Here is a 27,934-nt window from a genome sequence, read left to right as displayed (position 1 = left end):
TGGAAACAGCATTCAACTTTATTCCGAAAAATCATTTGTAGGTCATATATTTTAGCTTGTTTTTGGAAGCAGAAAATGGTAATTAAATGTTGCTTCTCAACCAAGCAAAGCATCTTTCAGCAGCAGGTATTACCACTTCTTCATCTCTTCCCACCTGAAATGTAAACATAAGGCAATAGCAAATGAGTTTGCACAGTGGAGCTTTCATGAACTTTTCCAAAGAAATAGATTTTCAAACTAAAATCCAGATAGCATATTAGCATACTGAAGAACATGGATCATATACATTTCACATTCTAAAGTGAGGGTGGTGGTGTCAGTTTGGATTCAATGAGGGTCAACACTTGGGAATAACTTCACACAAAGGGCAAGAGTTTTGGGTGAAGAGAGATTTGGATCTCTCTTTTTGGAGGAAAAAAAAGTACGTATCTTGCTATTACATGTAAGGTAGTACCTGGCAACTTCAGCCACTTTGGCACTTTTCCAGTTGGGGCCCTCCTTATTTGTGGCTGTGGTATTTCAAGATTTGCTGGTTCTGAATGCTCTGCTACTATATTTTGGTTAACCTCATTTGATATAAGTGAAGAGCTAGGAGCAGATTCCAAATGTTGAGCTGCATGATCTACCAATTTAGACAGCCGCCTGGAAGAAAAGATAAATATTAGATTTTCATGTTGGTTCCTCTCCATATGTAAGTACAATAAATTGCTTGATGAACTAAATGCAAGAGGGAAAAGTTCAGATTTTCTTTCAATCTCCGTGGAGTTTGCAAATAAGTTGCCCTTTCATCATCCAGGTGGAATTGAGATAGATGTAAGATAACATGTCTATACTTTGCCAACTGATAAATTCCGATCTTTGAAATAAATTATTCACAATTTCTACTTACCTAGCTACTAAGATGTCAGCTTCAGAAGGGGACACAGCAGATTCCAGCAGATCCAACCTCAAATAGTGATCTGTAAAAATGAACAATTTGAAATGATCCTTCTTGTTTAAAATTTTGGAATACCTTTTGGAAGATAGGAGTTCTGGAATTTTATTAAATTTGATCAATTTAAGAAAACATACAAAAGTTTAAATGGAGAACTAGCAAAACCCTATGATATATAAAAAGATATAAAAAGAGACAAGGCAAAGAGAAATGTGGGAGTACAAAATAAAGTAGAAACTTCTAAGGTGACGGTATTTGCTAATTTTGTGCTAGTTTTGATATATTCATTAAAAAAATAGAAAAAAAAATAGGAAATTAAAAGATTTTTATGCTAGCAGGTATTAAGATTAATAATCAGAAGATTAAGATGTTAACAACAATTAGGAAAACAAATGTTCAAATAGAACTGATAGAGAAAACTGGCTTTAAAATGAAGAAAAAAGTAAAAAAAATGAATGTTTTGCCTAGAATTTTGTTTTTGTTTCAGATAATACTTGTTTTTAAAATTGATGTACCATGTAAAAATGGTAAAAAAGATATACATAAGTTTGTTTAACAAGAGAAACATGATTTAAATATAAGATATTACAAATACAAAGGAAAGAGAACGACTGGATAACACTTTTAGCATGTTTTTTGTTTGGATGACTTTTAGAGTTAGAAGGAGATTACCTGAGATTTGGATGACATGGATACTTGTGGTATAATAAAGTCAATGTAGATTTCATTATGTTAGACATGCCATATTGAGAATACAGAATAGATAAAAATCCAAGCTATACCCCAAACAACCTTTAGGACTCTTAGCACATGAAGCATTTTATAGATAAGAAATAATAGGTATAGGTTAAATATCATGGGATACTAGAATATTACCAAGGGGGATTTTAAATAAAATCAAGAGAACAAGGAGACAAGGAGACAAGGAGGCTTAGCTGATAATGATTTTATTGCTTACCTTTACCAGAAAAATTAAAAGTAATAAAAGAATTCATATTATTAAACAATGTAAGACAGAATTTGAAATTAAATGTATACAAATGATGAACATGTAATTGCTAAAATGTAATTTTTTTAAAAAATTGAAGGAGAAGTGGAATATTAAATGATAAAATGGGCTAAGAATTTTGGACATAATATACTGATGGAACAATGGTTAAAAAGATTAAAAATTACATTGTCATAATCTTAAAGAGAATTTTTATAAAATGATATATTGTTGGTATAGAACACAAGAAAATGTAACTAGAATATATAAAGGTACTTCAAATTTATGTTGGAAACAATGAAATGGTCATTTTATCATGCTTGAAGGGCATCTAAAAACACCAGAAAACAGGTTCAAACACATATAGTGACTGATAGGAAAGATGAATGTTCAACTTAGGACTTAGAAAAGAGACTGTTGAAAATGAACTATGGAATACTATTTATTTATTCATTCATTCATTCATTTATTCATTCATTCAATCTCTATAGTCATCCATCTGAATCAATGACTCTGGGCAGCTTACAATTCAAACAGAAAAAAATATTACATTTAAAAATGCTAAAACATTTCTACAATGGAGAAAAGTTTAGCAAAGATGGCAGAACTTGCTAAGATGGCTAAATTATCTAACAAAGTGTTTGACTAGAGACAAAACAAGTATACTTATTAGCGACAAGAAACCTCTTCTAGACTTTTTCTGTAACAAAGAAAAAATGAACTTGTGATTTATGGTTTTGATTACCCTGATAGACTAGAAAGAAGAGTCATGATGTAACCCTAGAGAGAGATTTGAAGTATAATTGTACTTATATCTGCTGTGAAGAAGATCTGAAGCCACTTCTTTATATCTTCTTTCTATGTTTTTTTCTACTTCTATTTTTTTTCTTTTAGCATTTTCTTTTATTTCTCTCTTCTTCTTTATCAATCTATTGTACTTTGTACTAGTTCTTACTATATTGTTGAAACTGTTATTGAGAGTGAGGGGGAGGGAGGGAGGTCTGTGGACTTCTTGCAGATACTCTCTGGATACTCAATTCTGTCTCATTTTTTAAAAAAAGTTCCTAGAATAAAGGGACAGGGGAGGGATTGAAATACTGCACTCCTTTCTCAATGGCAATCATTTTGCAACCATGTTCACGAAAACTGAACTGCAGAGGATGTAACTAAGGGATGCTTTCACAGATGTCAGTTTATACCACTAACAACTAAAGGGTATCATGCAGCTTTTTTGCCTTGCTTCTGAATACATCTTTTCTGTAAAAGTGCAGGTAATCCTCAACTTATAGCAATAGCAACTTATGATCACAACTGAGCCCAAAATTTCTGTTGTTAAGTGAGACATTTGTTAAATGAATGTTGCCTCATTTTACGACTTTTCTTGTCTTGTTTGTTAAGTCAATCACTGCAGTTGATAAGTTAGTAACCCAATTGTTAAGTGAATCTGGCTTGCCCATTGACTTGGCTTGTCAGAAGGTCACAAAAGAGGATTACGTGGGACACAGCAACCGTCATAAATATGAACCAGCTGCCAAGCATTTGAATTTTGATCACATGACCATGGGCATGCTGGAAAGATCATAACTGTAAAAAACGGCCATAAGTCACTTTTTTCAGTGCTGTTGTAATTTTGAACGGCTGCTAAATGAACTATTGTAAGTTGAGGACTACGTGTATGACAGGATTAAAACAAACAAACAAACACATACACACACACACACACAGGTTTGGACCCTTGCTAAAATTCCATGCATTGATAATGAATCTTATTTGGACCTGTCCCCTATTATTTCACTTTCCAGATATTTCCCTTACTGATATTTTCACATTGGAGTGGCTACTCCAGCAGCTTTCCAAAGAAACATACTCTGATTTAAAAGTCCACAGAAACTGATATGCTATACATTTATTAATACCTCTATAATCCAGGGGTAATTTTTAAAAAATCTGCATATCACAGAAAGATTTTCACAATTTATCTATGCAGCCTATGGAGGCACAACTACTCACCCTTGTGCACTTCAGATCCAAAATACACAATAGCAGCAGGGAAAAGGTTAGCCTGCAATAGGAGAGAAATCAGAGGTTAAAGAGAAGAATTGCTGAAATTGTTCTTCTATTAGTCTTGCAAGAATACATTCTCATGAAATTGCAATAATGTTAATCCTAGAAGTGGAATGGGACCCTATCTATTTCTCTGAGGAGTACCAGACTAAACTTTCATTAGAAAACAAAACACCCTTTAAATATAGATGATCATAACATAATTCAACATTATAACTCAAATATTTATTCATCCACAGATTTCTTAGTTACAGATCCTGAAAATAATTTTTACATTAACACTGAGTGGTATGTGGAAAATTCTCTTTTCCACCCCCGATTGTCATAAAAATTGTGTCTTGAAAAACCGATGCTTATCTATATATTCTTTTATTCTTCTTTCCTATCATTTTTTTCTTGTGCAACCTATTTTATACATTGTAAACTAGAGGCCAAGAACTAGTTTATGTTTGTCATTTGAAAATTGCTCTGTGAGCCTTTGTGAGTAAAGATGAGAGTAAAAATGCTTTAAATAAATGATGCAATGAATATAAGCAGGATTTTTACTTCTAACAAACTGCTATTAACATTCATAAAGAAAGGATTTTCAGATCTCTTGTCTAATTACTAGAATGGTATAAACACACTGCTACTTTTGAAATGAGTTCTGCTGGTATCTGGATACTGGAAAAATCCAAGTACAACAATGGATATTGAAAATAACAAACTTTAGTAATTACTTCATCATGAGATATTGACCAACAACATTAGGCTGTAAAGAATTCTAAAGAATTGTGTCTGCATGGCAGCTAGATTCGTCTCTCTTTCAGTGAATGGGTCCTCCATTCACTGGTTGATCCACCAGAGCATCAACTGGATATTATAGTGGCAAAAACAGTATTAGTCTTTTTAGAATATTTTTCTCTCCCAGACAGTGGGACACAAGGTTGGCTAACGTCACCAGAAGCCAGTCACAAAGGCGGCTCTTCGTAAACTTTTTAATTAAAAAAGGACCAGACACAGTTAAGAAACTCCAAGAAAACTCTTATAAAAGCTTTGATGTTTCCGCTGTCTTCATCTGAAGGGATCCTACTATTTAGAGAATGGATTAAAGGAAAACAACAACAACAAAACCCTCCTCAGCTTCTTCGCACACACACTATCCTTTTCACGCCAGCCACAGAATTGGAAAATGAGGTTTTGTAGTGTGTTAGTGTTGGAATTTTTTAATAACCTCTTCTCTCTTTTTTTCTCTCCTGCCCAATTATCGTGATGAATAATTAACATTCTGAAGGAGATAACTAAGCGCAGCATCTCAGAGCTCAAAGCCCTTTAGTTCAAAGCCCTGCCCTTTTCAGTTTCTCCAGTTGCCGCCACTAAAACTTCCTTGTCAATCAAGTTCTGGGCACACACTTCAAAGCTTCAAGTGGGAACGGCCCCAAGGGGTCAGAGAAAATTCATGGCAGAGCCTGTGAGGGAAACACAAAGAAGAGGGAGAGAGCGGGCACGGAACAACACAATCCAAGAATGAGACAGACACATGGCAGTACAAATGCTTAAATCACACATGCACACACATGCACCCACACATACACACACACACTCTGCTACCCTATTTTTACTCACAAGTTGACAAATAAGCCCAGCTTTAGCTTTCCAACTCCTCCTCCCCAACCAATTCCCAGCACTGGCAAGACATCAGACCAAAGCGCTTTTAATTGGAAGAGACTTAAAGAAATGAGACAGCAGTTCAGGAGCACACAAATTTCAGCCGCCACCTCCTTCCCACCCCCCATCCCAAAAAATCTATTTTCTTTCCTAGAGTTTGGCCAATAAAAACTCTCTTCAGAGAGCTTGATCCATAGCTTGCTCTTTTTTTTTCCAGGCTAGGCATACAGCATGCTCATTTGGGCACTAATTGTCTCTTTGAATATGTTTTACTGCAACCCTCAAAGCACACTATGCCTAAAAAATTGTATGTGGCATGTAAGATTTTGACCCAATCAAGTGCAGTCTAACAAAATGAAAATGTATGAGTTTCTGGGATAGCTTGAACCTCTTAGTATCTTTTCTTAGGTACAAGATTTGAATACATGTATCTATCCAACCAAACTAGGAATATACAGAGAAAACAACTCTCCGTGCCTTCTTTCCTTCCTAATCCACCTTGGCAAGACCCATCTTCAATTCTTTTTTCTATAGCAATGCTTGATAGAATCATTTTACCATTTTCACTCTTTATTTGCTTGAAATTATTATATGAAAATGGAATTCAATTTCTTCATTGACAGTTGTGAATCATTCCCTATTGCTTTTATAGTATGGATGCCTATAGCTTTTGAATATTTGGAACTGCTCCTTCCTTTTTATCAAGATAACACATTCACAATTCCTCCAGAGCTCCTGAAGATCACATTTTTATCTAAAGAATTTTCAATTATGAATTGAAAGCTTCTAGACTTCATAAAAATTATTTTTCAAAATTAAACTCAGGTTAGAGGAGAAGCAGGGCCACCAATCAAACAAAAACACTGAGAACTTAGATGCTACATAGTGTAGGTATTTAACAATTCAGCCAAGTTGAGTACAATTTTCTATCCCACGTGGAAAACATGTAGCATTCTACAGTTTTATTTTAAACATTTTTGACTATTTGTTACACCATATGCTCGGGGTATCTTTATATTGCCATCCCTGTGTATACACATACACAGTTTACAAACTAAACAGATAAAAACAGAAAAGCTGTGGGAGAAGACTTGTAAAATAAAAGATCAAAGAGACTGTCATTAAATGTAATAGATCTCTGCTATCACAACATTTCAGCTTTAGTGCATCACTTTAACTCCAAGGCTTAAAAACACTAGCACAATAACAACCAAAAGAACTGCCTTGTTGGGTCAGACCTAGAGCCCTTCTCGGATAGGGTAGCATTCTCCTTCCAAGAGCTTCCAGACAGATGTTTCTGGAAGTTTACAAACGTAACATGGAATTATTACTCTAAAAAAAGATCTTGATATTGAGATTTAAGTGACTGGTCAGTGCATCAAAGTTGCATATTGCTAACAATAATGTGCGTATTGAAAAATAATATGGGGATGGAATATGGCACGTGACAATAATTCTCTTGAAATTGTCAGGCCTTTTATTGTGTCTGATTTAGAAATAATGGGAAAAATGGAAATATGTTAGCCTATGCAGCAAAGTGCCAAGCATACTTACATCTTTATTTACTATAAATTCACTAAATTTGAGACACAAGGTTACATATAGCACCTGGAAAATACAACTCCATATTTACAGGCACAGGCATCCTTACAAAACAGACATTGTCAATGTCTATGGTAACATATTGCTAGTTTTGGAAGAAGGTCAGAAAACAAGTAAATGGGTCGTAGAGACCATTTTAAGAGAGCGGGAAGAGGAACTTAGTAGTTTGGCTTGGGGAGTGAGTTTTTGTCATTGGCTATGCTTCTAAGAGCCATTTTGTGAGACCATCTAATATAGTCACAAATTTGATTCATCAGGTCCAAATGATTGCCTATCTCTTGAACCATGTGTTAATGCTGCTAATTTCCTTTTTTGGAAAGGATGACACCATGGCAATCATTACCCAAAAGACAATGCACTATATTAGTGCAGTTTTGAAGTACAGCTGAAAAGTCATCATCACTGCTGAAAAATGGGATGCTCTGAGTAGTAACTGACTAAACAATGAAAGGAGTGCTATGGAAGAATACTAACTGGATATCCTGCAGCAACAACATGGATGTGTGCCCATCATTCTGGGAAAGAGTGTATCTCTGGAAAACGATCAAAGATAACACGTCCTTTGTTTCTGAGCACTTAAAATGAATAACAAATGAACTGTAACAAGACACAGAGAAATTGTTATTTTACAAGGACAATACTTTGAGCCTTTCCTTCATGTGAAAGCCTAAGTATGGCTAAAACTTTAAAGTTTTACCTATTCCATTTTTGGGGGGAACAGGGGATAGAATTAAGGAAATAAAGTTGCAAAATATGCTTATCTGTTGAAATTATCCTTACGTGACTTTATAATTATTAGAAATTCACTAACCCTTTGTCTTTGACGCCTTTGTACTTTCACAGTACATATTTCTCTTTTAATTAACAAACAATTACCCTGTGCTTCCATAGTTGCTGCTTGCCTCCACATCCGTACCATTCACTGAAAGAGAGACGAATCTAGCTGCCATGCAGACACAATTCTTTAGAATTCTTTACAGCCTAATAATGTTGGTCAATATCTCATGGTGAAGTAATTACTAAAGTTTGTTATTTTCAATATCCATTGTTGTACTTGGATTTTTCCAGTATCCAGATACCAGCAGAAATCATTTCAAAAGTAGTAGTGTGTTTATACCATTCTAGTAATTAGACAAGAGATCTGAAAATCCTTTCTTTATGAATGTTAATAGCAGTTTGTTAGAAGTAAAAATCCTGCTTATATTCATTACATCATTTTATTTATTTAAAGCATTTTTACTCTCATCTTTACTCACAAAGGCTCACAGAGCAATTTTCAAATGACAAACATAAACTAGTTCTTGGCCTCTAGTTTACAATGTATAAAATAGGTTGCACAAGAAAAAAATGATAGGAAAGAAGAATAAAAGAATATATAGATAAGCATCAGTTTTTCAAGACACAATTTTTATGACAATCGGGGGTGGAAAAGAGAATTTTCCACATACCACTCACAGTGTTAATGTAAAAATTATTTTCAGGATCTGTAACTAAGAAATCTGTGGATGAATAAATGAACAATTGCCCTGTGCTTCCATAGTTGCCGCTTGCCTCCACATCCGTAGCAGGTTATAGTATCTAAGTTGTCTACTTCTGAAGCCAGACTAAGATGTCTTTCAAGTGTAACAAATATACCTTCCGTACCAGGTAATTATAATCTCTTGAGTCACATCAAGCAGCAAACAAGTAATACAGATTTATTTTGTGGCATCAGAAGTCACATGTCATCAGTTCAAATAAGAAGTTATGGAAAACAGGCAGAAGTCCATATATCATACTTAGACAAACTTCATATTCACAGCACCTTGCTTAGTACTTAAGGTTTTTCTTTTTTTTGGGGGGGGGGTAGTTGGTTGAAACTATGTGTTTACATTTTCATGAATCATTTTTCATGGAAAAAATCATCTTCCCCATCATTCCCTGTATTTGGACAGCTTCACTTTGATGTATTCTCCTGCCTATTGTCCAAGCTAAATCACCCTCCTACCAAAGAGAAAAAGAAAAGAAAAGATTTGCCAAGTTTACACAGAGAACACAAGACCAAATAGTGGCTGCTGTCTTTGGAGTTGGGGAAAGAGACTTGCAGCTGCCAAAAGAAGAAACATTCTTTCCATGACACGAGTTGTAATGACTAGAGTGCCATGAGTCCACAGTTAGTTTGATGGGTAAAGATTAGTAAGTATATGAGTACATCAAAGGGGACATGCACATGAATGCAGAACTCTAAGCTAGTAGCATGACATACTATATAATCCAGAACACCCTCCCGATCCCCAGCAAGCCACTGAACACAGACACCAGCACTTGGAAAATTTAATTGGGGAGCTTGTGGATCAAAGCTCCTCTGACAAGAGGCAAAGAGCATCTCCGGAAGGGATATAAACATGAGAGCCACGGTCACAGGGACACTGCCTAAATGGCCTTGTCTTAGTACCTGAGAACAAAGCTTCCCAAGCTGAGAAGACCCTGATCAAACACAGAAGGCAGCTGGGAAAGAAAGACTTTTTTTTAAACCAGATAATGTCTAAAAGTTCAACTTCATCAGCCAGAGCGCTAGCTGTTTCGCCAGAGTGCTAGCTCTTTTAATATTACAGTGGTACGCTACTATGGATTTATTGTAAAACTTCAAACATCCCGATTCATTTCCTTACTTTTATTCCTTGGTATAATTATTTCTGCAATTCAGATCCCCGCCCCACCTCCCTGGTCCCGCTAGGCTGCCCTACTGTGACAGCTGAATATGTTTCTGGGAGGAACGAGCAAACAATGCTTGGACGGTATTCCAAAGAGTACATTCTCCTAGTCAAAGCTGCTCAGTTGAAGCTGACAATACATCTATATTGAGCAGCAGCAATATAGAAAGATAGAGGAGGTAAATAATGACTAGCAATAATGGCAAGGCGTTATATCATACCATGCAGGGCAGGACAATGGTAAACCATTCCTGAATTTTAGTAAGAAAACTGCATGGACAAACAAGGTAACGTAACTGATAAGATAATGCTGGATGACAGTCCCCTCAAGTCAGATGGCAACTAATAAGCCCCTGAAGAAAAGAGGTGGTTCTTTTGGAATATGACGTTTATGGATTAGCTAGATTAAAGCTATGAGATCTCTAATTGCTCATGTTACTATGCAGAAAATGTTATGTGTGAAAAGTGTGAAAATGATCCCCAACTAAGTGAAAGACAAAATGAAATGGCTACACATGGACTTCTTAGACACGAGTGGGCTGAAATTAGCAGTTGGTCTTACCTGAACTGCATGTTTAGAAGAAGGTGTGGGAGGAGTAACACATGGTATTAACCCAGCGCTTTTGCCTAGGAAACTGAGGTAATCTTTGAGGCCACACCTACGTTCCTCCTTCTGATCTCCCAGATTAACCGATGGATCATAGTAGAGCACCTGGAAGGAAGGACAGAGACAGCGCAAGCACACATCCTTCCAGCCTGGCATTGCCTGACCACTGAACTAACTCAGGCCCATGGCGCGGAGCGCCCTAAACAAAAGGGGGGGAAGTGACTCCTCCCACACCTTCTTCTAAACATGCAGTTCAGGTAAGACCAACTGCTAGTTTCCGAAGTGAGGTGTGGGAGGAGTAACACATGGGACATACCAAAGCTAGATGTCCTGGGAGGGAGTGAATGGGCCTGAGCCCCTCGAGAGTCTAGGACTCCCTGCAGAACCCTCCTGCCAAATGCTGCTTCCGCTGAGGCATAAGCGTCTAGCCGGTAATGCCTGATGAAAGGCGAGGGAGAAGACCAGGCGGCAGCCCTGCAAATCTCCTCTATGGGTGCCTGGGTGGCCCAGGCTGCTGAGGTGGCCACACTCCTGGTGGAGTGCGCTGTGATGCCCTCTGGGACTGAAGTCCCCATGCCTCGTAGGCCTGTGAGATGGCCGCTCTGATCCACCTGCTAATGGTGGCCGGGGAAACCTCGGGTGGACGGCTGATATGATATGAAGAGGGCTTCCGAACGCCTAATGGGCGTGTACGCTTCAGATAGATGCGCAAGGCTCTTCTGACATCCAACCTGTGCCAAGATCTTTCCCTATCCCTGGAGGGCTGCGGACAGAAATCCGGCAGAACTATCTATAGAGCCCTGTGGAAGGGGGAATTGACCTTGGGCATGAACGCGGGGTCCAGTCTGAGGATGACCCGGTTCTCTAGAAAGGTGCAGAGGTCCGCTCTGCTGGAGAGAGCGTTGATCTCAGATACTCTTCTGGCTGAGGTGATGGTAACCAGGAAGACGACCTTAAGGGTCAGGAATTGTAGGGAAACTTCCCTCAAGGGTTCGAATGGTGCCTCCGTCATTGCCTGGAGGACCGTGGGTAAGTCCCAGGTAGGGAATCAATGGACCACTGGAGGTTTCAGATTCGCCGCTCTCTTAAGGAAGTGCCTTAGGACCGGATGTTGGAACAAGGGTGAAGCATCCACCACCACCCCCAGAACCGTGGAGGGAGTGGAGACCTGTCTTCTAAGGGTGCTGGGGGCCAAACCTTTCTCCATACCTTCCTGTAGGAAGTCCAGAACCTGGGGCACGGAGGCCGAAGCTGGGATGAGGTCCCTAGCTTGGCACCAGTCTGCGATGGCCACTCAGGAGGCGTTGTAGATACGAGTGGTGGACTGCCTCCTGATGACCTTCGCGGAAAAATGTGCCCCTCTCAGCTATTCCCCCTCAGTCGCCAGATGGTCAGATGGAGCCACTCTGGATCCGGATGCTCCAGAGACCCCTGGTGTAGGGACACCTCCCCTGGGGGAATCCTCCAGTGGGGGGCTGAAGACAGCTCCACTAGGTCTGTTAGCCAGGGATGACGTGGCCAGAAGGGAGCCACTAGAATGATCTCTGCTCTCTCTGACACTACCCTCCTCAGAACCCCAGGAATGAGGAGAAGGGGAGGAAAGGTGTAGAAAAGACCTGGTGGCCATCTGCATCGAAGGGCGTCCGTGTCCATGGCTCCCCTGGTCGGGAACCTCGATACGAATCTCGGCAGCTGGGTGTTCGCTGGGGTTGCGAAGACATCCACCGTCGGGCGCCCGAACCTCTCACAGACCTGCAGGAAGATGCTGGGATGAAGCTGCCACTCCCCGTTGTCGACCGTCTCCCTGCTGAGCCAATCCGCTTGCTGGTTCTCTGTCCCAGAGATGTGTTCCGCTCTGATGGACTGGAGGTGCCTCTCTGCCCAGTTTCCCAGTCGGAGGGTCTCGTTGCAAAGGGCCTTGGAATGGGTGCCCCCTTGTCTGTTCACGTGGGCCTTGGCCGCCACGTTGTCCGTCAGGACGAGGACATGATGACCAGTCACCGTGGTCTTGAAGTGGCGTAGGGCCAGATGGATGGCCCTGAGCTCCAACCAGCTTATGTTGTTGCGCAGGTCTGTTGGAGTCCAGTGGCCCTGGGCTATCTGGGCCTCCAGGTGCGCTCCCCAGCCGAAAAGGCTCGCGTCCATTGTGAGTACCTTCCTTGCTGGTTCCTTGAAGAGGCATCCCTTGTTTAATGCTGGGGTCAGCCACCAATGGAGCGAGAGCAGCACCTGGGGCAGCACTCGAACCTTGAAGCTGGCGTCGCTCGTCCCGACTCTCTGGTATGGAAGCAGGAACCACTGAAGCTCCCTGGCGTGTAGTCGAGCCCACGGCACGATCCTTATACAAGAAATGAATTTCCCAAGGAGCCTGGAAAGAAGAACTACAGGGCATAATTTGCGAACCTCATGAATCAGCTGCACAATGCTGTCCTTCTGGACTTGAGAAAGGAAAACCTCCCCAGCCACTGAATCTATAATGGATCCTAGGTATTGTAGCCTGGTGGAAGGGACCAGGTGACTCTTCTCTAGGTTAATAGAGAATCCTAGGGATCTGAGGGTGTCGATGGTGGTCCCCAGGTCCTACCTGGCAGAGTCAGGGACCTGGCTAGGATGAGGATGACATCTAGGTAACAAAAAAGTCGGATTGGGAAGGAATGCAGGTGCCCCGTGGCCACAGCCAGCACCTTGGTAAAGGTCCTGGGGGCTGAGGCCAGTCCAAAGGGAAGAGCCCTATATTGAAAATGACTGCCCTCGTGGGAAAACCTAAGGAACCTGCAGTGTTCCGGGGCAATTCTGATGTGAAGGTAGGCCTCTGTGAGGTTGATAGAGGCCAAGAAGTCGCCCTGTCGGATGCCCTCTAAGATGGATTTCAGGGAGGCCATCTTGAACCTACGGTAGACCACCCTGGAATTGAGCAGCTTAAGATCCAGGATGGCTCTCCACCTCCCACCCCCCCGAACTCTTGGGAACCAAGAACAGGTTCGAGTAAAATCCGGAACCTTTCTCCCCCTCTGGGACCCTCTCAATGGTCCTGATATCCAAAAGGTGCTTGATGGCCTTGGCTTTAAGGGCCCGTTTGGTCGGATCCGTGGAGGAGGCGAAGGTACGGAATCTACTTGGGGGCAGCGAGCGGAACTCCAGCTCTAGCCCGAGCTTAACAGTCTGGAGGACCCACTCATCCGAGGTGACTTGTTCCCAGGCATCCGCAAAAAGGGAGAGGCGAACGCCAATGGGGTGATCCGCGGACGGATCACTTGAACCTGCGCAATGGGTGACCGCCTCCTCCTCGAAAGGGCCGCTTGCTCTGCTGCTGGCCCCTGAACCTGTCTCTGAGAAACTGCCTATCCCCCTGCCTCTGGAACCTGGGGTTCTGGTACCTCTGGTTCTGGGCATCCGGTTCAGGCGGGCGGTACGAAGTTCTCCTGGGGTACAGCGTATGCCGGAGGTCTGAACGTCTGGTAGTCGTCGGGAAGACCTTCCGTTTGTTCTTATCCTCCACCAGGATAGGATCCAGTGCAGTCCCGAACAGCTTGTCCCCAGTGTGGTCTGCTCCTGTCAGGTGCTACTTAGCCCGGGACTCCGCCTGCCAGTGGCGCAACCACAGTAGGCGCCTGGACGCCACCGAAGATGACATTGCCCGAGACGCATACTTAACTGCATCCAGGGTGGCATCTGCTGAGAACTGCATGGCTGCCAGCACCTTAGAGATGTCCTGCAGCAATCGAACTTCCGTGGCCGGAGTCCTGTCCCTCAGCTGTTCCAACCACAGCACCGTAGACCTGTTGAAGAAAGACACCGAAGCGGCTGCCCTAATGGCACAGGTTATTGCTTGGAAAGTCTTACGTAGCACGATGTCCGCCTTCTTATCCTCTGCCTTAAGGCAATTGGCGATGTCTCCTGTGACCACAGTTGATGCTGAAGCTAAGGTGGCCACCGGGGTGTCCACCTCAGGAACCCGGAGAGCTTGGGCAAAGGTAGAGTTAAGATTATAGAATCTCCTCTCATTTCCCCCTGGATTTGGGAAAGAACCTGGCTTAACCCACTGGGATTTAAGCACTTCTAAAAACATATCTGGAGTAGGAATCTCCTCCTTCTCCACCGGAGGTCTATGGAAGGGCCCCTTCCTGTTACCCCTGCTAGTGCTAGGCATATCAGACGCAGGCCTGGGATCTGTGGGGGGGTCCAGGTCTGCTGTGGCCCTTGCCTTTTGAAGCAAGGAGCTAAATAAGGAGGGGGGAAAAAGGCCAACGATGTTTGGAGTCTCTTCTGCCTGGGCCTCCTCATCTTCAGAAAACCCCACCTCCTTCACGCTCCCTCCTCTAATTCCGAAGCCTCACTGGCAGTAGAGGGAGAGGGAGACCTGGTTCCTCTGGCAGCAGATGCTCTGGGGCGGTCCCGGTGGCCCCTGGGTTGGTCCCGGGAAGATCTGCCTGTGGAGCTCTGGGGCTGGTGCTTCATCCCAGAAGCGATCCTTTGGGCTATGGCCCTGACTAGCACTTCCTGAAAGCTGGTGGGAAGCTCAGGCAAGGCAGGATGGAGCTCTGGAGGCTGTGAATATTCCCTGGGTTCAGGGGATTGCGGTGCCAACCGATGCCTGGCTGGGCTGGATGCCCTGCGCCCAAAAGGGTCACCCCTCGGCTCAGACGTATGAGCAGGCAATAAGGGGGGCGATAGGGAGCTGTGCCCTCTGCCTGAGCCCCTTGGGGAACCTGGGGATGTCTCCTGGGCCTCAACCAGGGCTGGAAGCCTGCGGGGGGGATCGAGACCTGGAGGGGGAGGGGCTGATGGTAGCCCTAAATCTTCTAGCAGAGGCCCTGGTGATCCTAACCTCCTTCTCAGAGGTTGCCTTCCTAGGGGCCCTGGAGTTGCCCCTCCTGGTTGGGGACCTCCCTCTGGGAATTGGGGGAGCCCCCCCAGAGGTCCCTTCGTCCGGATCCGACCCCCTGGGGATCTGGGCCTAGCATCCCTGCTCCTCACCGCCTCCGCCATAGTACTTACAGTTGTGCTGACCACCAACCTCCTCTCTCTTTCAGCCGGCTTCAATTTGGTGGATTCAGTCTTCTGTCCCTGAATCCACGCTCTTCTTCTTCCTGCCGCCGATCTGTGGCCCAGGTCGCCAGCAGGCACCGCTCTGGAGCCCTCCCCGGATTACCGGCAGAGTTGGTCCTTAAGGAAGCCTCTTCTGGCTTCACTGGTGCTTTTTGAGCGTTTTTGGCGTCCGTAAGAGAATGCCGATCACGTGCTCACTCATGTGCTCAAGACGGCGGCGGCAAGATGGCGACCGCCGACCTGTGGTCCGATTTTCCACCTGGAGCTGGGGAGCGTTGGGGCGATCTTCGATGGATCCCCGGTCCTCCACTGGTCTTTGTCAGCCCCTTTGAGAGCCGCGCAGCCGCTTCTATCGCCCCCACGATGCAGAGGCTTCCTCACCCTCTTACGTGACCGTCCGGTTGCTCGGGGCATGTGTGCACGCTAGCAAGCAGCGAAGCTTGAGATCTAGCAGCGCTGACCACGGCAGAGGAGGGGTGCAGCTATGCAGTCGATGGACGGAAGGTAAAAATCCACTTTGCAAAGAAAATCCTGTAGAAAAAATCCTCGAAGTGAAGGGAGAATCAAAGAAACACTCCTTTTAGGCCGGAGACTGAAGTTAATCTGGGAGATCAGAAGGAGGAACGTAGGTGTGGCCTTAAAGATTACCTCAGTCTCCTAGGCAAAAGGGCTGGGTTAATACCATGTGTTACTCCTCCCACACCTCACTTCTGAAACAGACTGGAACTGGACATTTTCAGTCAGATGATCACACTGTTTACTACTTAAGGACATGAAAAATGAAGAAGGGACTGTGTTGTTTTAATCAGGAAGATGGCACTTGGGTAATAAAGACAGTTCTTGGGTACAATGCAGTCAATGAACCAATGATATTAATTAGACTTTGTGGACAAGCATTTAATGTGACAATTCAAGCTTATACTCCAACCACTGATGCAGAAATAAGTTTTATTCTCAGATCAGCAAGCAATATGTGGTGTTTCTGGTTGGAGAATGTGTATGTTGGAAATTACATGGATTTATGAAACAGAAATGAGAAAGGGAGCAACGTATCAGTGTTGCTAAACCAGTGATTTTTCATTAGTAATTGTTTTCCAACAATTGGAAATGGCACCAGAGGTGGTATTCAGCAGGTTCTGAACAGTTCCAGAGAACCGGTAGCAGAAATTTTGTGTAGTTCAGAGAACCAGTAAATACCACCTCCGATTGGCCCCGCCCCCCTCTATTCTCTGCTTCCCAACTCCCAGCTGATCAGGAGGGAATGGAGACTTTACAGTATCCTTCCCCTGCCACGCCCGCCAGGCCACACCCACCAAGACATGCCACACTCAACAAGCCACGTCCACAGAACCAGTAGTAAAACTTTTTGAATTCCATCACTGAATGGCACCTCTATACATGAACATTACTAGATAAAATGATAGCAACATTCCAATATTTCAGGAGCTGCCACAAAGAAGAGGAAGTCAAACTATTCTCCAAGGCACCTGAGGGTAGAAGAAGCAGCAATGGTTGGAAACTAATCAAGGAGAGAAGCAACTTAGAACTGAGGAGAAATTTCCTGACAGTTAGAATAATTAATCAGTGGAACAACTTGCCTCCAGAAGTTATAAACACTGGAGGTTTTAAGAAGATGTTGGATAACCGTCTGTCTGAAGTGGTATAGGGTTTCCTGCCTAAGCAGTGGGTTGAACTAGAAAACCTCTAAGGTCCCTTCCAACTTTGTTATTCTATTCTAAAACATATAGAAATAAAATCCACTGTATTATTACCAGGAAGGGGAAGAGCTATGGTTTAATACCGAAAGACATTAGCCAAGATTGACTGTGGAATAGATCCCAGACCATTCATGTGCAAGTTCCAAGTACAGCCAAAGCAGAAGAACAAAGCCAATCAGTTTCCATAATATGATGCTGAATGTATACCCACCATTTGCAATGAAAACCTCAGGAATTGCTTTGAAGTCCTAAACCTCATTGATAGGCAACCAGAGGAACTGTGGAATGAAATCATAGAACTTGTTAAAGATGAATGTAATAAGAGATTGCCAAACAAACAATCAAACAAACAAAAAAAGCTAATGGAATCAATAGATGATGGGAATTGCCAAGAAAAAAAGAGAAGCCACCCCCAAGAAAGGCAAAGATCTCAGGATGGAACTTGAGACGAGAAGCAGTAATTACATCAATGTCTGTAAAGACAGTGGAAATGCAAACAGATACGGACAAAGAAGAAGTGTCCAAAAGATTCCCAAATTCAGGAGCTTCTAACTCAAATTGGTATGTTAAAGAACATCAATGGAAAAACAGTAAATTGATCCAACGAAATGGGAAAATATACTATTATTCTTTATAGCTGAATGTCAACGTCAAAGATACCTTAGAAATATTCCCTACTTATAAGAACCTCTAGTAGGTAAAGTTCATTGTGGGAGAGTTATAATTAGGTAGATTTGGGCACGAAACATCTCTCCTGACTAGAAGACTATAAAGATTTTCCTATAGACAAGTTTATTATAGAACATGTATGCCTATAATGTGTTAAATGCAATACATACACTGTATCTACTTACCAGTGCCTAATAATACTTTTATAAGTGATACTGAGTGAAAATATTTAACCATGTTACAAGTTTTCATTTTACTGTTTTTAACTGCCAAGAGTTTATAGCAATAAAAGCAGTTATTATCAGTTTTTTCCTAGTCTTCAGAATTCTGTTCCTTTTATCAAGACTTAAATGTTTTTTAAATCTTATATTTAGTTTTAAATTATCCTCCACCTTACAGCCCTTATACTTCAGTAGGTCCTGCTAGGGATTGAACAGGCTGGTAATTGCTCCTTTGTACTGTTGCTTCCCTGCCTCCCCTTCCTTATCAGTTTGTAAGAGAGATAAAGCAATTATTTGTTGCTAATTGGCTGTAGCTAGTCAGTGTCTTCTGAAAGTTTGTGAGATTATAAGGCTGTTACTCCTTTCTCTCTTGTAGTAGTTTCAGAGTCTCAGAGCTCATTCCACCCTTTTTATCTCTTCTACACACAACTGGCTTCTTTAATTCTCGGACACAATTTCATTTCTCTCTTCCACGGACATTTACGCTTTTATCTCCATGCAGTACAGGTTATGCTACTCTGATAGCTGAAACAGCTGTCTCCAAGGAGTGTAAATCCTTCCATTCCCCACCATCCAGCCAGAACTGAAGAAGCTTCTTCGATGAGAAGCAAAATGTCTTCAAAGAAAAACCAGAAAGTCCAGTTGCCTCTTGAAAAAGTACTTTTGGAACCACCATGACCTGGATGACTGAGAATCTCTATAGACACTAAGGAACACAATGAAAAAAATGGGACAATTATTAAATATAAAGGAGAGCAAACTAATGGCAATATATACAGCAACCTAGAAAGGCTAGAAAGTGGGAGACGGTGAGTTCTAATTCTGCCTTAGCCATGAAAGCCATGGCTGGACACTGGGCAGGACACTGGGCTGGGCTGGACACTGGGCTGGACACTCTCATAAGATGGTTGTTGTGGGAAAAATAGGAGAGGAAGGGGTATTGGGTATGTTTACTGCCTTGAGTTGTGTATAAAAATACAGGTGGAATATAAATAAATAAATAAACCAGCATTAGAAATGCAAACAAAGACACTGATAAATAGTTTCTGCTTTTTAAGATACTCTATAGTAAAAGAATCAGCAATCAACAAATATACCATGAATTAGCTCTTGTTTTAGGGTAGCAGTGAAACTGCCTTGGAAAAAATATTCAGATGCTGTGATGTGTCAAATACCTGAATCATACAGACAATGGTTCTTCTGCCTGTGAAAATCTATGGAAGTGAAAGTTGGGAGTTTGGAAAAAAAATAAGACTAGACAGAATATTTTGTTGCTTTTGAACTTGGGGTTGAAGAAGACTCTAGAATACTATGGATAGCCAAGAAAACAAACAAATGGCCTAGAAAAAAATAAATGAGAGTTCTCACAATGAGGCACAAATGATCAGAATCAAATTATCACATTTTGGACACATTATGCAAAGACCTATAGTATCTATCTTTAAGAAGTCCATGATGTTGGAAAAGATGAAAGAACAGAGATAGGGAAGACAACTAGCAGAAAACTGGGTGTTATTTAATTATAACACCAATGAGTACATTGTTGGGAGATGTGAAGGGTCATTTTACCGATAAATTATCTCAGAGGAGGCCTTTCTATGTGCTCACTCAAATAATCAACACTAACTTGTGTGTGCTAGAAACTAACATGATTAATGGTTTCTGAAAGGAGAAGACGCCCAAATCCTTTGCAATAAGGCTGTCTCAAAAGCTAGACTTACATTTTCCTTCTCAGGCCTAGAACTGATGTTATGAGAAATCCTTGGGTCTGAATTGAACCATGTTTACATGCATTGTGCTTCACAATAGAAAGACACTGATAAAAAGTCAATCTGGAAAGTTGTTTGTTTTTGCTTCGAAAAGCATTTTAATAAGTGTAGCCCCTGTATTACAAGTCCAGCAACAGATTTCACCCTGTATAGCCCCCTTACAATTTCCTATCAGAGGAAAACACAAGGAAACTTTTGAGGTCTTTTTAGTTCTTTTGATGATGAAATTACAGCTGTATTCCATCTTTGCCGAAACTCTGAGATACCTACTTTTATTTCAGCACAAATTCCCAGCACACATTCTAGACTTTTGCCAAACTAGTCGACTCTATTCCTATGAATGGTGCCTGTATGTGTTGCTGCAACAGAACATGGGAGGAGGAGGAAGGGAAAACATATCTGAAAAATCTAGTGAACTTAGAACAAGTACATAAACCAGCTGGAGGTTGGCTAGAATTCTGCAACAGTGAAATCTGCAGTTGATCAGTTCTGCCCTGAAGAACATTTTAAAATAATTCATGGGCCATGGGGGTAATGCAGCCAGCACAAACAGCCATAACAAAATATCAAAGCCAATGCCTTGAAGTCTTTATAACTTTCAAAAACTTCATGTTGCTGCCAGTCTGCACATTTGTCCTGTTGTAAACACACACATACAACAGGATGTTCACTTCAAATATAGCCTCTTTATTTTTAAGCTCACATTCATCTAGTTTTCTTTTATCCCACAACTTAAGTCTTCTATTTCCCCATGGCTACCAAGTTTACAGTTGAAACTCTCAAGGTCTCTTCAGCTTTGTAAGGAAAACAAACGTAAGTAATAACTTAATAATTTGCCAAGTATTTACAGAACATCATTAATATTTCCTCTAACTTCTGTATGTATACTCCTTCAGCCAACACGGAGCCTTTCAGAGACAGAACAAGACAGATACTGGGATTGTATTAGCAAGGGGATCGAAATAGTCTTATCAAGGTGATCTCAAGACAATGAAAGAGACCAACCACCAAGAAAGGGATTTCTTGAATGAGATTGCTGAACTTAAAAGCATCAATGCATGGCAATTGCTTTCCTGCTCCTGAAAACCTACACAAATCAAGGTATCAATGAGCCAATTTTCACTTTATATAGGAGCACACAAGCTTATTCATTTCATCAGATTTGGGACATCACTTCACTCCAAAATGACTGAATGTCTCACAATTTAAAACAGAACATCATGCAAAACACAATATAAAATATACAAGATCAGCACCTCTCTGGACAGTACACTTATATATACAAAAGACACAATCCAATAAGGGGATCCTTTCCAACCCGTTTTAAAGCCTGGGAGGTTTTTAATGCTTTTGGGAATGCCATCAAAGTGGGAGCCACATGATTTTCATGGGAGAATCTGATTCCAGAAGGCAGGTATTGCAACAAAAGGACACACTTCCTGGGTTCTAATAGGATTGTTTAATCAAGAGGACTTGAGCATTCCAATTCTGCCAGTTCTTATGCGATCAGCAAATACCATGGGACATAGGTGATCCCTCAAATAACCTGATCCCCTGCCATGTGAGGTTTTATAATGATAATCAGCATCTAGAATTCTACCCAGAGCACAATGGCAACCAATGTCACTTGCAAAGCAGGACTGGTATGTGGCCGTCCCAAGGCATTTCCATCATTGCCCACACCACTGAATTCTGGACCAGCGGAAACTTCCAAGTGCTCTTCAAGGGCAGACTCATGTAGAGTGCATTGCAATAGATAAGTGACAATACTCTGGTATAAGTGACTGTCTGAAGAGCCTCCTAATCCAGGAAAGAGTATAAATGGCACACAAGAAAAAACTGTACGAACACCTTCTTGGCCACAACTACATTTGTTCTCCAAAACAATCCCCAGACCATGTATCAAACTATTCTCCAAAGCTCCTGAGGGTAGAATAAGAAGCAATGGATGGAAACTAATCAAGGATAGAAGCAACTTAGAACTGAGGAGAAATTTCCTGACAGTTAGAACAATCAATCAGTGGAACAGTTTGCCTCCAGAAGTTGTGAGAGCCTCAACACTGGAAGTTTTAAAGATGACACTGGACAGCCATCTGTCTGAAATGGTATAGGGTTTCCTGCCTAGGCACGGGGTTGGACTAGAAGACCTCCAGGTCCCTTTCAACTCTGCTATTGTATTGTATCAGTTTTAAATGGGGAAATGCCATTCCATCCAAGATTAGAGACAAAAAAATATCCCTGGATCTGGGGGCCTCCTAATTCCATAGCGATGCAATCTTGACAGGACTAAATTGGGGTTGGTTTCTCCCCATCTAGCCTCAAGGGACTGGGCCAGTACATAAACAGAATAATTTGACCATCTCAGCACTGAGAGATGTAATATTAAACACACATAGCCACTGAAATCAGAAATTCTGCTTTCAATCACTATTTCCAGGCCTTATTTTTATAAATTTCCCAAATAGTGGTGTGTTTATATATTCAGTGTTCATCAAACTGAAATGGAGTTGAATGGATGACTTGACATACGTGGGGCATCAGTTCTTCTACTAGTCATCTTTATTAATTAGGGGGCATCGAAAATAAATATAACCCATAAAGTTATAGCATAATTTCAATTCAGATCTATACTAATCAATATTATGGCGATACAAGTATGTGCTTCAACCGTGGATGAAAAGGAAAAAGATACTAAAGAGTTCTTTAGCAACTGACCAGAAAAACATTTCAATGAAATAGTGTAATTGGAAGTAATAGAGCATGTGGATTAATGGGAAATTTTGACCTGAGTAATCTATCAAGAAATTTAAATATTTATTGCAGGAATCCAATCAGAGTAGGTCACTGGGACCGAAGGTTTATTCTTCCAAGCTTTTGGAATCATGCTGGAGCCCAACTTTAGAGAACTCTCTCTCCAGAATCTTGGGACACATATTTTTGCCTTCATTCATGTTAAATATTTATAACAAATACCTTCCAATAATTTAAATGACAGATATTGCTGGATGGACAACATCAACATCAAATTGATTAGAGGCTCTGCAAGAAAATGGAGCAGATGCTCTACTGTCACCATAAACAAGATCTGCTGCTGGCTTGGATGCCAATCAAAACTCCTATGATACAACTTCAAGAGAATTCCAGAAGATAATAAGTTAAAGGTACAGAACACACACATATTAGATATAAAAAATAGTTTGTTTGAAGAATTATGTACTGAATTTCATGACAATATTAAAGATGAAGCAAACAAAATATTCTGAAATGCAAGAAAGAAAAAGAAAATGAAGTGCCCATCTCCTGCTGAAATATAAGTGACGATGGAAAATAAAAGACAACAGAGAAAACTTTGCCTAACTAAACATTTAATTCCAAAGTAAAGCAAAAATAAGAAAGAAATTAAGATAATAACCGAATCTGAAGAATATTATATTTATAGAATATTACAAAAATTACAAAAATTAAAGGAATCCTTTATGCAAAACTGGGCAAATAAAAGGTAAAGAAGGCAAAATTTACTGAAGCAGGAAGACAATATATGGAGGAGCTGAAAAAAACCCCACATCCCAATATTAATGACAATGCATTGCATTGGATCTCTGAGCTATAGCTAGACAATTTGTAAGGGTGGTTCTTGAATTGTTTGACCCAATTTAACCTCTTTCTGGGCTTAAATAATGTGAATTATCTCCCTCCCCCCATAAAAAAATACCCCTGTTGCTTTACATAAGTCTTTAAGCAGCAGCAGTCCCAAACTAGATTCTTGATTTACCAACAAGCAACTACAAATTGCTCTGTTACTCTGAGATTTCCCAAATTACCCCCCTGGAAGTAATTACTCCACTGTTCTGAAAAAGACAGCTAAATGGGCTCTGTAACTGCAAAGATGCAGAATTTGTTGAAATATCACCCTATCTATTTAGGAATATCTAAGATGATATATAAAGATAACCAATTCCGTTGTATTTATTTTGTACAATGACAATAAAGGCTATACTATGGTGGAATTAAAGTGCTCTTGCAATTTTTAAACTGTACTGTTAAACAGTAGCCAAGAGACTGGAAAATATTATTTTCTATTTCAACTTAAAAAAAAATCAGTGATAAAGAATATTCAATCTACTGAACAACTACAATTATCTCATATATTAATAATGCTAAAGATGTTATACTTTAGGATCAGCAATATATGAAATAAGAACTGCCAGACATACAAGTTGGATATTGAAGACAAAAGGGCACCTACGATCTCATTGCTAATATCTGATGAACAAAAGAAAAGAGAGGGTTTCAAAAGAGCCAAGGTGGCGCAGTGGTTAAATGCAGCACTGCAGGCTACTGCTAGATCAGCAGGTCAGCGGTTCAAATCTCACCGGCTCAGGGTTGACTCAGCCTTCCATCCTTCCAAGGTGGGTAAAATGAGGACCCAGATTGTTGGGGGCAATATGCTGACTCTCTGTAAACCGCTTAGAGAGGCCTGAAAGGCCTATGAAGCGGTATATAAGTCTACTGCTATTGCTATTGCTAAAAACATGCTTATTTTTGCTTATTGATTGTATTAAAGCTTTTGAGTATAAATATCCCAACCAATTCTAGGCAGCTCTTAAAAACATATGTATATATTCATTTTCTAGGGAAGCAACTGGATAGTTTAATATTGAGAAAGGAATACAATGAGGTTGTCTTATATACATATACAGAATATATAATGAAAAATACTGAACTAGAAAAAAATGAAACAAGAATTAAGAATTAATTAATTTCTGAAGCCTAACAATCTCAGATATGCTGATGATACTGCTTTTATAGATGAACGTGAAAAAAAGATGAAAGAACAGAATACAAAAGTTGGTCTATTCAAAACTATTTTAAAAATCATAATTTATAGGGTAGCCCATTCAGTTCCCTTAGCAATAAACCCAGATTTTTTGCTAGTTTCCAGTATTTTGGGCGGTTGCAGGCAAAAAGTACCCATTCAGGAGAATGGCTTCACACTTATGACTATGTGATTGCTTAACAACTACATGACTTAAATTTACATCTGCATGAGTTGCTTAATGACTGCCATAAAAATGGGTCTGGTCACCTAGGTAACTTGACATACAACTGTCGGAACATACACCTGAACTTCTGATCAAAATTGCAGTCATAAGCCAAGGGCAACCTATAATTCAGTCCAAGTACAAATAAAACCCTGGATGAATAAATATTTGACACTGAAAAATACAATGTCTTTAAACAGTGGTGTTTAATATTTTAATGTACCACTGGAAATACACCCAAATTAAGAGCTCTCCTTAAACATAGTGATGTTCAAGTTCTAGATTTTTGACAAGAAATAAAACCTAACTAGAAAGTAACTTCTGGGTTTCTGAATATTTAAAAGTAGCCACTAACATTTCTGCTCAAAACATCAAGTTTCTTTAATGTTCTCCCAGCTTTTTCCAGCAGCCTAGGAAAGGATTCATGAAGTCTGAATAGATTCTTTCGTGCTAACTTAGAAACGAGGAATTTAAAAACTTCTAAGTCATCAAATCATTATACCAAAGACTCGCTCTAAGCCTCATTTTTTTAAATCCTAATTTTCTAGTGGTGTCTTCCTGCACATCTAAACTCCCAGAGTTGTATAGATCAGGTAATACAGAATGCTCCAAGAGACATTTAATTATTTAGGTCCTCCTAGTGTAAAATAGTGAATTACAGCGTTTGTTGTTTCCAATGCAACATATGTGTGTTCCCCCCCCCCAGGAAAATCTACATATTTCTGATCCTTGAAATAAACTAACACAGTAACAGCTCCCACCCAATAAAATGAGAACAAAAGAAGTACTGTAAAGTGCATGACTGCTAGGCCAAAACATTTAAATGCGAATGCATCATAATTTTTATTGTAATTACAGGATCTGGAGACTACAGACTGACGTAAAAATTTAAAACTGCAGAAACCTTCAGAGGAAGATGTTAATTTTTATTCTTTCCAAGCCAATAAAATGCTGGAAAGATATATTGGAAAGGGATTTGGGATTCTGTCTATCAGCAGAATAACTCCGAAAACAGAACAAACCAGGACCAAATTTGGTCTACAGGAAGAAGTTGGCAAAAGAAGAACTAGAGTTCAAAAATGTGACAGATCCAGCTGGGGTTTGCAGAGATTAAAAATCTAAAATATATATATCTCCTCAATGTATCCCTAAAGTGAGGCAGTTGGGCAGTGATCCAGAATCCTGCTCACACTTCCATTCTGTTTTCCTCCCTCTTGGCTACATAATCCAGCATATGTAGGTGTCCTATATTTCCCAGTGCAAACATATACTGTATACTAGTGGTCACCAACTGGTGGTCCATGGACCACTGTTGGTCCACGAGGTGAGTAGAGGCTGGCGAGGCACCCCTCAACGTGAGTGGCATCATGTTGGTCATGCCCACCCAGTCACATGACCATTAGCCATGCCCATCATTAGCCATGCCCACCCAGCCGGTCTTTAGGCAGATCATATTAGTGTCTGTGGGATTTAAAATTATTAATTTAGTAATCCCTGAGATCCAAAAGGTTGGTGACTCCTACTGTATATCACACAAGAGAAATAATGGGTCAGACGAGATGCAACACAAGAGGAATAATGGATCTGACAAGGGCAGTACAGGCACACATACACAGAAATAGACACCATAGATTCATACAGCAAATCCAGACAGGTCCCTAGGGACAAAGTATAGATCATATATATGCCATATCCTCACTTCGTTACACAGAAAGTAATGTATGTGCCTGCTACAGCAATTACTGGTGAAAGTGTGGAAAGAATTCAAGAACCACACCTTGCTGACAGAAATAACACTATTGTTTATCTTGACTTTTTTTTAAATGACTACATATGTTCAATAGCAACTTATATATGACATTTTATATGTTTTTTGCACAAACTCTAATATTGATTTGGAAGGAGACACCATGGACACTTGTAAACTAACCATGGATACTCCAAAACTGCATGCTTACCAGATTAAAGTAAATCTGCTAGTTTTAAAGGGGCTTATTTTCAAAGGTGGCATCTAATCTAATCTAGACTCATCTAGATTAGATTAGAATCATCTAATCCCTGTCTGGCCAAAATTAATTAACAAGATGACCAAAAAAAATTGTGATACTCTATTCTAACTCTAACATTACAGGAATCTAAACTCTAAAAGCCCTCTTATACAGTTCATCAAGATGCAAAGAAGAGATAAAATGGGGGACAACAGGCAACCCAGCAGGATCAAGGAGTGTGAATATATGCCCAGAATCTGATGGCTAACATTCAAAACGGGTGCAGAAAAAATGAACACGAAATAAAGGAAAGCATCCTGTTATAAAGGAATTTTCGCAAACAAAAAGTTCTCCGAGTCTTAGGAATTGATCAAAAAGCTAAGTTCAAAGATAAAATTCTATGTCAAAGTATATGCAGATTAGGAATGTCTGGCTTCAGAGAAGGACAGACAATTAATGTTCTGACATAAATCAGAAGATTTAAAAAAAAGATGCATCACTAGCAGCAAAAGCTTGGCAGTTATAAAGCACATGCAGTCAGGAACAGCTAGCATATTGTGTATAAAACCACAGAGTTGTAACATGAAAGTGTAGAATCTTTCTCTTTCATGAATGCACATACGTGCACGTACAGACACACACACATTGAAACAGTGCTATTCAATGGTACCATTTCTGTTGAATAGTATCATTGAATAATATGAATTAACATTTTCTTCAAAAGTGAATGAGATTCTTGTTGCCGTTTGATTCAAAGGTTGAAAGGCTGATTAAAGTTTGTACGCCTTATTTGGTTTACATCCCACTTCTAATTTGAGAAGGTCAACCAGTATAGAAAAAGTCCCATTTTCAGATACAGAATTTTGTCAATATTTTATATCAGAAACTCAGTGTGGCTCTTTTCCAGTCAGCCTTCTTATGGAAACTTCTGATTTCCTCATCT

At 40.6% G+C, this 27,934-nt stretch overlaps 1 protein-coding gene across 8 annotated transcripts in view; it reads right to left on the bottom strand.

Annotated features, from left to right (window-relative positions):
• Nucleotides 1-27,934, bottom strand: part of ASPSCR1 (ASPSCR1 tether for SLC2A4, UBX domain containing) — a 77,426-nt gene continuing 49,492 nt past the window's right edge. For 3 of the 8 annotated variants that reach the window (XM_032211668.1, XM_032211670.1, XM_032211669.1), the window contains exons 13-16: nt 3,933-3,984; nt 890-959; nt 455-642; nt 1-154 (exon numbers count right to left, since the gene is read on the bottom strand). In XM_032211668.1, the coding sequence (XP_032067559.1) occupies nt 141-154; nt 455-642; nt 890-959; nt 3,933-3,984 (324 nt within the window). In that variant the 3' untranslated portion in view covers nt 1-140. Of the gene's footprint in view, nt 155-454; nt 643-889; nt 960-3,932; nt 3,985-12,733; nt 12,917-13,912; nt 16,116-17,513; nt 17,581-27,934 lie in introns of those variants that run through there. The other 5 variants (XR_004254825.1, XR_004254824.1, XR_004254823.1 and 2 more) reach the window with 5 other exon arrangements.

This window comes from Thamnophis elegans, chromosome 2 (genome assembly GCF_009769535.1).
Source record: "Thamnophis elegans isolate rThaEle1 chromosome 2, rThaEle1.pri, whole genome shotgun sequence".
In the NCBI taxonomy this organism is placed as follows: domain Eukaryota; kingdom Metazoa; phylum Chordata; class Lepidosauria; order Squamata; family Colubridae; genus Thamnophis; species Thamnophis elegans.
The sequence above is the reverse complement of the archived record's forward strand: the minus strand, read 5'-3'. Positions and strand labels throughout refer to the sequence as shown.